Source organism: Martes martes (genome assembly GCF_963455335.1).
Source record: "Martes martes genome assembly, chromosome: 17".
Classification (NCBI taxonomy): Eukaryota; Metazoa; Chordata; class Mammalia; order Carnivora; family Mustelidae; genus Martes; species Martes martes.
Window position 1 is genome coordinate 58,999,530 of NC_137905.1, and position 11,403 is coordinate 59,010,932.

General features: G+C 52.2%; 1 protein-coding gene across 1 annotated transcript; it reads right to left on the reverse strand.

Annotated features, from left to right (window-relative positions):
• Positions 1-344: 344 nt before the first annotated feature.
• On the reverse strand, positions 345-10,392 carry LOC308358872 (uncharacterized protein). Its single transcript, XM_080829359.1, has 3 exons — positions 10,188-10,392; positions 7,549-7,675; positions 345-3,837 (listed from the first exon to the last, which is right to left on the reverse strand). Exons 1-3 carry the CDS (start codon positions 10,218-10,220, stop codon positions 1,433-1,435), a joined length of 2,565 nt encoding a protein of 854 aa, XP_080685485.1. The 5' UTR covers positions 10,221-10,392; the 3' UTR covers positions 345-1,432.
• Between the last annotated feature and the right edge of the window lie 1,011 nt (positions 10,393-11,403).

Here is an 11,403-nt window from a genome sequence, read left to right on the forward strand (position 1 = left end):
CTGTCCTCTGAGGTCCCTAACTGCCCAATCATCTAGATTACCAATTACAGTCCCCCTGCCCCTGTGGGGTTCCAAGTGGAAACTGCACAGCCGGTCACAAGGCTCCCGTGAAGGATCTGGGTAGAGATTCCGCTCAACAGTGCCCGGCAGCCTGGGCTATCAGCTGTGGACACGCACAATATTCTTGCTTCCACAAGCACTGGAGAAGGTCTCAAGTGCTCCCTCTTCACGGTGACCTCTGGGCACACAAAGCTTCCTGGCACCCAGACCACAAAACCCAGATGTGGATCCGAGGAGGCTGCACTAGCTAGAACTGATGTAACACACCACCACACACTGGGTGACCAGACAACAGAAATTTATTTCACCCCAATCTGGAGTCTCGAAATTGAACATAAGGTGTCAGCCGGGTTAGTTTCTTCTGAGGCCTCCCTCCTTGGCTTGCAGATGGGGATTCCGTGTCCGCCCATGGTCATCCCTGGGTGCCGGATTCCTCATCTCCTCTTCTCTCGGCGCCAGCCATACCGCACGAGTCCATCCTAATAACCCATTTCAACCTCATGATGTCTATGTAGATGCTATGTCTAACTATCCTCACCTTGTGAGGTACCGGGGGTCATACTGCAAAATACGGATTTGGGTATACAATTCAGCCCATCACAAAGGTCTTGGGTTATAACGCAAATCAACACACAGGCTGGAGTATGTACATATATATATGCACGTCAATACTACTGATACTTCTGCAATCTTCCTCTCAGAGACACAGCAAGTATGGGATGGAATGCAATCTGCTCATTCCTTCATGTGGGAGAGCCCGATCCTGCTTTCAAACCACGCCTTCGAGTGCACACAATGTCTACGATCAAAGGTAATTGAACAAACACGGCACTTACTGATACATTAATCAGAGCAACACAGGGCACACAATTCCTGTGTGGTGACCTGGAAGCTGCAAATAGTCATCAAAGCATCAGGAGACCAGCAACACCCCCGTGGGACTTAGCCTTCCTGTGCGAGTCACCACCCAGAACTCACATCACCCACTGTGGATCAACACTGGTCACATCCATCCCCTAACTGGGAACGGAACGAGGGGTTCCAGGTACCCAGAATTCGGATGAGCAGGCGAGAATGCGGACAGCTCGGCATCATTAACCATGTTGGGGTGGTGACGTACGCACACCGGGAACTGCCAGGTGCCAGACACTGCCACAGACACTGCCAGTGACTTCCATCTTGCGGTGACTGTACGCACATCAGAAAGCACTATGCAGGTTCCGAATTTTTCTGAAAATGGCTGGATCTTATGGGAAGTCACTCCACGGGGGACATTCAGGGGAACCATGTTCAACTCCAGTAGGTGGCCATCTCAGAGGATGTCGTCCAGCCTAAATGCCTCAAGGCAAGAAGAATCACCTTCAGTGCTGTTTTAGATCCTTCCTGCAGTGTGAAGGCTGTAATGATATGTAAAACCACTATAACTAATATAAGATTTCCCACATTCACGGCATTGATAAGGCCTCTCTCCAGTGTGAACTCTATTGTGACGCTGGAGGGCAGAACTATCAGCAAATGATTTCCCACATTCATTACACACATACGGCCTTTCTCCAGTGTGAACTCTCTTGTGACGTCGGAGGGCAGAACTAGCAGTGTAAAATTTCCCACATTCATTGCACTGATAAGGTCTTTCTCCAGTGTGAAGTCTCTGATGGTAACGGAGGGCAGAACTAGCAGTAAATGATTTCCCACATTCAGTACACTCATAAGGCCGTTCACCTGAGTGAAGCTTTTTGTGTACATTGAGGGTACTTTTTCGGGGAAAGGATTTACTACATTCAGGACATTCATAAGGCCTCTCTCCACTGTGAACTCTCTGGTGTTCACGATGTTCATTACTAGTGACAAAAGATTTCCCACATTCACTGCACTTATAAGGCTTTTGTCCAGTGTGAAATCTCTGATGATTACGGAGTCCAGAGCTACTTGTGAAAGATTTCCCACATTCAGGGCACTCATAAGGCTTTTCTCCAGTGTGAACTCTCTGGTGATAACGGAGGCCAGTACTACTCATAAGCGATTTGCCACATTCGTGACATTTGTAAGGCCTTTCTCCAGTGTGAACTCTCTGGTGATAACGGAGAGCAGAATTACAGGTAAACGATTTCCCACATTCATAGCACTCATAAGGTCTTTCTCCAGTGTGAACTCTCTGGTGACTACGGAGGCCATAAATAGTAGAACAAGATTTCCCACATTCGTTGCACTGATAAGGCTTTTGTCCAGCATGAATTCGCTGGTGAAAACGGAAGGAACATCTAGCAGTAAAAGATTTCCCACATTCATTACACTCATAAGGTTTTTCACCTGAGTGAAACTTGATATGGTAACGTTGGTAAATTTTTTGGCTAAAAGATTTCCCACATTCAACGCACACATAAGGCCTTTCTCTACTGTGAACTCTCTGATGACTACGGAGGGCAGAACTCCTAGCAAGTGATTTCCCACATTCATTGCACTTATAAGGCTTTTCTCCAGTATGAACCCTCTGGTGAGAAGAGAGCTCAGAATTACTTATAAAAGATTTGCCACATTCACGGCACATATAAGGCTTTTCTCCAGTGTGAACACTATGGTGATAACGGAGGCCATTACGACTCATAAAAGATTTGCCACATTCGCTACACTCATAAGGCTTTTCTCCACTATGAACTCTATGGTGATAACGGAGGTAGGTAATACGAACAAAACATTTCCCACATTCATTGCATTTGTAAGGCCTTTCTCCAGTGTGAAGTCTCTGGTGAGAACGGAGAGATGAAGTACTGGTAACAGATTTCCCACAATCACTGCACTCATACTGTCTTTTCCCTGTGTGAGATCGCTGATGATAACAGAGGGCAGACATAGACGGAAAAGATTTTGTACAGACGCGACACTTATAAAACCTATCTCCAGACTGAACCCTATGAGTAATCAACACTGAGCTACCGCTGACAGATTTCACACACCCGCTACAAACATAAATTTTCCCTCCGCTGGGCAATTTCTGGACATTAAGGGGGACAGATTTACCACCAAAAGATTTCCCACATTTGCTGCACGTGTACTGCCTGGATCCATCCTGAGTCTTCCCATGTTCATTCAGGGTTGGTCGTTGCCCAAGGGATTTTCCACATGGACCAAACTCATGATGTCGAGCTCCAGTATGGTATCTCTGGTGTATGGCAAATAAGGATTTGTACCTGAAAGTTTTCCCACATTCACTGCACACAAAGGACTGTCCTCCAAGGTGGACACGCTGGTCCCGAGTATCTGTGTGTCTGGGACCAAAGGCGTCCTTGCATCCGCCCCAAGCGCCATGACTGTTTCCGCGTTGTAACGTTGCCCTGCACTGGGGGATCGTGTGTGGCTTCTCCCCAGTACGAGTGGCCTCTTGCCCCAGATGCCCCGAGCCAGACAGCAAGTCCTTCTCCACCTCTCCACGGGTAAGGAGGGGCTTTCCCGAACCACGGGATCCCCAGCGCTTGACAGCAGAGGCCCTGTCCACGCGGCTTCTGAATGGTTTTGCTCCCGCGGGATGCTCCTGCTGCTCCAACTTCACACTGAAAGAAAATCGTTTCCCGCAGGCCCCACACCTCAACCGTTTCTGGTGGTTTTCTTTCCCCTGGAGCTCAGCCAAGCGGAAAATGTCTCTCAAGACGGGACCACACATCTCACAGGGGTGGGTCTTCCGGGAAGACGGAGCGGCCCTGGGCGTCCGGGGCTGGGCCACGCCTACAGAAGCCCTCGGTGCAAAGGGGGCCTCCTCGTCCTCTGCTCCACAGCAGCAACCTGAAGGCAGAGAAACGCTGGTGAAACACGTGCTGGCCGTAGCGCGGGGTGAGCCCGGCACACACACGCACCCGACTCACCTAGGCAGGATGTACAGCATGCTTTTCCACACACGAGAGAAGAATCTCAACTATAGGACAGGCCACTGGGCATTTCTGGGCCCAAGCCGTCAACGTACTAGGGACAGCACACTAGAAGGACAGAAATCTAGGGCAGGACAAGGAAGAGAGCCAAGGTCTACAGCTTGTTTCTGCCCAAAGGTTTGTGTACCACGGCTGCTGCCGCTGGCCTCTGGCTGAGTAGAGGGCTGAGCACAAGACAATCACACGAAATGGACTGCAGTCAAGGGCAGTTTAAGGACACGTGACTATCTCATTTCAAAAGGCCTGGGGGTGAATGCTGAGATACACAGAAAGAGCAGTGACGGAAATGGGTGAGACTGGATGCCTGAGATGCAGGGATTATCCCTGTACCAGAGTAAACGGAATTACCAAAGGAGTAGAAGCCACTTGACAAAAAAAGGTCAACGGCGAGGAAGGAGAGACAGAAACGGGGGGTGGACATCGGCAATGGCTCCGAACTCTGGCTGAGCAAAGAAAGGTGCCCAGTATGATCAAACACAGGCCTGACACCCCACCGCTGCCAGAGGCCATTCACGAGGAACAGGCTCCCTCTGAGCCATCTGCTCGTGTCTGGGGCATGTCCATGCTTTGACACACAAGGCACTCCTCCTGGAAGCCCTAGCTGAGCAACTAGAGCGCACCGGGAAGACAGACGAACTGTCGGGAAACAGGCCAAGCGCACCGCCAGCACTGGCCTAGAGCGACTCAGGACACAATGGACGCAGAAAAATGTCCTCTGGGACTGTTATCAGCAGGAAGGTAGGAGGAGAGATACCATCCTTAGCCCCAAGAAAAATCAACGCAATAGCTGGCCATGAATGACACGAGCCTCGAGCCTCCGCGGGCTCAACAGTCCAATTAAGACGGACCGGTACACAGGGGAGCGTCAAAGAGGGCACAAGCACACAGAAAAATCCCTGCAGACTGTATCAGCAGAGACATGTGGGGATGGGTGGGCAATAAGGCCTGGGCTGTCTCCACCTGCCCCGGGGCAGGTGCGACTGAGGTCCCTGCTCAGCAGAGCCTCCAGCTTCCTGCTCCACAGGCGACACTGGGACATCTGCCACCAAGTCAACCAAAGCCTAAAGCCCAAGCAATCTTCAGAAAGAAGATCCAATATTTCGGCGGCACATTTCTGACTTCAAACTGGACCGCAAAGCTAGACGATGCTAAACAATCGGGTAAAGGCATAAAAACAGAACAACGGAGGGGCGCCTGCGTGGCTCAGTGGGTTAAAGCCTCTGCCTTCCGCTCAGGTCATGATCTCAGGGTCCTGGGATCAAGCCCCCCATCGGGCTCTCTGCTCAGCAGGGAGCCTGCTTCCCCCTCCTCTCTCTGTCTGCCTCTCTGCCTACTTGTCATCTCCGTCTGTCGAATAAATAAAATCTTTAAAAAAAGAAAAAAAACACAGAACAACGAAATGGAGGAAGGAAAAGCCCACATACGCAGTCAACTACTCTTTCGCTATTGTGCCAGAATCTACACTGGGGAAAAAATACCCTCTCTCGCACTGCTGCGAAACCTGACTCCCCAAACGCAAACAGTAGGGGTGGACCCCCACCCACAGTACCTAGAAACGCACGTGCGGTTGATGCAAGACTGAAGCCCATGACCGGAAACCCTAAAGCTCCCAGCAAAAACAGAGGGAAAAGCCTCTTTAACCTTAGCCCTGGCAAGGATTTTTTGAACAGGGCACCCAAAGCATAGGTCACGAAAGCAAAAGCACCACTATGCCAAACTGAAAAGTTGCAGCAGAGCCAAAGAAACACACCAAAGAGTGAAGAGGAGACGTTCGGGCGCCCAACGCGAGCTCACACTCACTAACCATCAGAGAAATGAAAACCAACACCACAACGAATCACCTCGTACTTCTCACAATGGCGATTACCAAAAAGACAAGACGGGCTGGTGAGGACGTGGAGAAAAGCGAACCCCCGAACGCTGCTGCTGGCCATATCAATTAGGGAAGTCACGATGGAACGCATTAGCGAGAGCACACGGAAACGTGAAAATTGAACTACCCTAGGCCCCACCACTGCCATTTCTAGCTATGTGTGTATCCCAAGGCAACAAAACCACTATCCGCACAAACTACCTGCATGTCCATATCCACGGCAGGACTGTTCACAACACCCACAACAGCAACATCTTTCAGTGTGTTTCAGGGCTTAAAGTGACAAAGAACATTTGGGGGGGCCTGGCAGGCTCACTAGGTAGAGCATGGGACTCCTGATGACGGAGTGGTGAGTTCTAGCCCCACGGGGGGTGTAGAGATCACCAAAAAAATGTAAAATTACTAAGCAAAATAGTAAGGTGACAAACAACATTTTGGAAACATGCGACGCCTGAGTGGCTCAGTCGGTCAAGCGTCTGCCTTTGGCTCAGGTCCTGACTCCAGGGTCCTGGAATCCAGTCCCACACTGAGCTCTTTGCTCAGCAGGGAGCCTGCTTCTCCCTCATCCTGTCACTCCCTCTCCTTCTGTGCATGCTCTCTCTCTCTCCTTCTCTAACAAACAAACAAACAAATAAATCAAAAAAGGGGAAAAAAAGAACATTTACTAAACGCACGCATGCAGGAAATCTTACATATAAAAAAGGCAATAGACTCAGTTGGCACAACATGGCCACAACAGTGCCAACTGACTCAATGTGGAAAACATTATGCCACGTGAAATCATTATGCAAAAAGATAATACTGTATAGCATTATTTAGAGATACCCTCCTTTCTATTGAAAAAAGAAAAGGACCTATTTATTTGGGAAAGAGAGACTGAGAGAGCACGTATGCAAGTGAGAAGGAGGGCAGAGGATGGTCAGGGAGACACACTTCCAATGACAAAGGATTCACTTCTGAGGAACGAACATACGGCACGCTGACTACAGTTAATACTGCACTGTAGAGCTGAAATTTGCTCAGAGGATAGATCTTACGATTTCTCACCAGCACAACAAGAAAAGTATCGATGCCAAGTGATGGCTGTATTGCTTCACTTCAATTTGGTAAGAACTTGGTAATGCTGAACTACATGAAATCATTATGTAACACTTTCAGTCACAGAATTTGATTTGTCCATCATACCTCACAAACATGAATGAAGGAGGCCAGGTAGAAGAAGAGATGTAAACATTTCAGAAAGATCCACACAGAACATTCTTGAGAAACACCCCACGGTCCACTACAGCAGTGCGCATACCTATGCCTCCAATTTCAGGCCCAGGCAGGCACGGGGAAATGTCACCTAAGGGAGGGGTCAAAACCTAGGCCATCGATGAGTCACGGACCTAGATACAGGGTCCCAGCCAGGGAGAGGGCAAGCAAGGTGCATTCCATCAGCCTCAATGCAGGACCACTGGCCTCCGATCTTAGCCGATCAGGGCTCAGCCCAGCGGGTCCTGGGGCTGCGGGCGGACAGAAGGGCACACCAACAACTCAGGGCCAGCAACAAAAGCAACTGCCCAGCAAGCTGGGGAAGCACGCAGGGAACACAGTCCACACCAGAGAAGGACAAACCCTGCCCTGGAGAGAGGAGGAGGGCAGTCCGCAGGATACAGAGTCCAGGGCAGGTCAAGGGGACGCTGAGGGCCTTACCCAGTGACGATACAAGTGCAAAGTTCTCCAGCATCACATGGTGGTACAGCCGTCTCTGAGCCTCATCGAGAAGCCTCCACTCCTTCCAGGAGAAGTACACGGCCACGTCCTCAAAGGTCACACCACACTACCAGGAAAGGAAAACACGGAACCCTGAGCATTCTCTCTCTGAGAACCCACCAGACAACCCACACACCCACCCCAGCCTCCCCTGCCAGCCCGGCTCCCCTCCTCAGATAAACACCAGGTCCTGGTGCCTCTAATGCTGCGCTCCTCTCACCTTCCCACCAGTCACTGTTCAGTGCTCAGCAATGACACGCAGGGGACACATGGAAGCAATGTGTCCCTGCAAGTCCCATCCCCCTGCCACGATATTCCCATGGAGTCTCCCAGGGCGAGCCCTCAAGACAGCCAATTACAGGCCCTGCTCCGCCAGGAAGTCTGCAATACCAGGGCCCTGAGGCCCTTAGCTCACACTTCCTCTCCAGCTCTACGTGATTCTGTAGACTGTACCTCTCTCATGTCTTCAGACCCCACAGATGAAAGCCCACACCTTCCAAAGGATTCTCCCTTGACTCACACTTGTCCTTGTCACTTGACAACCAAAGGATGTGTGGCAAACACAAACAGGTTCCGCTATCACCCCAGCACTCCCAAGGATCCCAACTGAGCGAAAGCCTCAAATGCTGCGGAAAAGCCTCCTCCCCTGCCTCTAATCCTCCCTGCAGTACGACTCTCACAATCTCTGTCAACCTAGGATCCTCCTACACCATCTTCTACTCCCCTACTACCCATGCTGGCCCCCCACAGTTGGGAACCAACCATCCACTACTGGACCTTTCTGAAAACCCCAGACCTAAGGATCTCCCTGCCGGGCACTGAAAACCATAAATGACATTTCCCCAGACCTTTTCTGGCAGGAAGACTCTGAAACACTCCGGATGCCATAAAAGCTGACCACAAAATTCTGGTGAAGCCCTAGAACACTGAAGAGAGAGCAGCTCCAGCCTCTCAAATGCTCACAGGAGGGGCTGCGTGGGTGGCTAAATGGGTTCAGCATCTAACTCTTCATCTCAACACTCGTCTCCATCTCATAGTCCTGAGTTCAAGACTCGTGTTGGGCTCCACACTGGCAATGGAGCCTACTTAAACAAACAAACAAACAAACAAACCCCCCCCCCACGTCCTCAGCTATCTCTTGTCCCATCATCCCACGGAAGCTTGTCCATGTATCTGCCAGATCACTGCCTCTCTCCTTCACCTGCGTTCACAACGCCCAGCCACCCACCCACGTGTTGAGCAGGAAAACCACTCTTCAGCACACTTTACTAGGTCCCTCTGACCTACTAGGAGCATCGCCATGACACTCTGCATTCCCTTCCCAAATGTGATCCAAGCCTCCACCCTGGTCCACACAGCAGCCGTCACTTTTCAAACTCTCCATCATGAATTCTTCCCCCCGTTTCCCAAAATTTCCTGTCCAGCTGCCCACTCGATGCCATCACTTACCATTTTCTGAAACGTCTAAGTCGCCTAACACTGTGGAAACAAGTTCGGACACCCCCAAAGGTAAGCAACTTACTGTTAACTTCCCTCGGGTTGATGGGACTTTCCCTCCCTTCAGCCGCTAGAACTGTGAAAATTAAGGATGGGAAACCTCCCTAAACCTGGGTCGGGAGGTTGCACTGGGGGGAGCTCTCAGACACCACCACAGTGGGTGGTATCAACTGCGGGCCCAACAGAAAGAGATGGACTTGAACTTATCTGGGGATACTACTTCACCCCCCGCCCAAGACAGCCTCTGCATGATCGCCCCACCCAAGAGCTCAGCCAATGAGAAGCCACTATACTTCGACCTCCTAGTTTAGTCCCGCGGACTTGGGAGTTCGTAACAGCTTTCCCTCCTTTCCTCAAGAAAAAAAAACAAAAAACCCCAAAAAACCAAAAGGACGACCTCTCTCTTCTCCACACTGGCTACTGCTGTGACTCGGCTTCTTCGGTCCCAAACGCTGATCCCTGTCGCTCCCACAGAAACAACATCTCTGCGGGTAAAATCTCTGCAGTTTCTCTTCAAGCGTCACCGACCAATAGCCCCGGGGTTCCCCTCACTGCCCCCGTTCTCCTCTCCCCTGCGGCACCCACAATTCGCCTCAGCCCTTCCCCGAAAACACACCAACAGCAGCCGGTTCTCCGACATCCAGGGCGGACACGGTGGCGGTCCGGGCCACTACCTGCGACCACCGCGAGTCCCTCCTCCTGCGCGCTCACCCCCGGCGGCGGCGCTTCTCCGCGGCCCGAGAAAGCCCCCTGACACCCGGGTCAGACCACCTCCCCTCCCCGCCAGCAGACACGGCCTCGGCAGGCGGCGACGGCGCCGGCCTCACCCGCCGCGCCGCACCTGCTCCTGACAGAACCAAGGCGGCCGCGCCGTCCCCCGTTGGTGGCGCGGGCCCCCTGCAGCCCCCGCCCCGGCGGCCCCTCAGCCCGGAGCCCGCTCCCGCACGGGCCCCCGCCCACCGGCGCCTCCCTGTCCCGGACACCGGGGCCGGGGCCGCAGGGCCGCGAGCAGGGGCCCCGCGCTCGGGCCTTCAGGGTCTGGGTGGGGGCCGGCGGGGAGGGCCCGGAGGACGAGCGTTTACCTCAGCCGAGTCCTTGGGCGCGGCCGCCGCCATCGGACTCGGTGGGCCGGCAGCGGGCCGGAGAGGAGCGGACACCCGAGCGGAACTGTGTGCGGCGAGGAGGCGCCGCTCCTCGCGTCTTCAGCGTCAGTTACCACGATCCTGACCCGCGCTCGGGAAACTGAGGAGATAAACACAACTAACCCCAGGCCACAACCCCGCCGGCGGGGATGAGGCCGGAAGTCCCGCCCCCGCGGATGCGCATGCCTCGATATGCCGTGTTCCCGGCCCTCATTGGCTCCTCGCTGCGTCCTCGGGCGCGACGCTCTTCCGGGTGGGGAGCCTCGCAGGCTTCTGACGGTCTCGGAGAGGGTGTGGCACACCCTGGAGTTCCGGAGCCTCGGTGTCCCTTCAGGTCAGGAGAAGCTGAAACACGGTTGTCACCTCAGAGACCTTTTCGCAGAAGGCCTCACGAGCCTAGGAAAAGGCAGAATCAAAAAGAGCATGTCACGGTGCTAGCCCAATGTGCCTGGACGTTGTGAGGCTCTTTATAACAAAATGTGTCATTTGTCATTCCTGAGACGGTGAGGCTTATACTACTCTGAGCCTTAAGTATAAATGGGCAGTTATTTTCCTAGCAAACGGAGTTTCTTCAGGAACAGAGGAATTCCAGCTAAGAATAAATACACTGCGGCCAGCCACAAGATAGTCCGAAGAGAATAGGAGGTTAGCTTTTCTTACCTCTTAGAAGGAGATGGTCAGGGTGGCTTTCTAGGAAAGATCAATCAAGAAAAGATAGTGGGCGTGGCATCGGCAGTGTTTCATTGGTGCAAGCCAAGGTTACTGTGTCCTTTCTTTGACAAAGAGAGATCGTTTCTTTTCTTTAAAGACATTACAATCCCACCAAGAAATCAACCTCCTTTTGAAGATAAAAAGGATCTTTCTTCCGCCTGTTCATTATGCCTGCCCTATCTGTGATACAGCGACCCATTAAAATGACTCACTTATATTTTTTAGTAAATTTATTTGAGGGAGATCACAAGTAGGCAGAGAGGCAGGGGGGTGGGGGTGGGGGCTGTGGGGAGGGCGGGAAGCAGGCTCTCCGGGGACCAGAGAGCCCCACGATGGCCTGGATTCCAGGACCCTAAAATCAGGACCTGAGCTGAAGGCAGAGGCTTTAACCCACTCAGCCACCCAGGCGCCCAAAATGACTCCATTTTAAATGGGGTTTACTTAA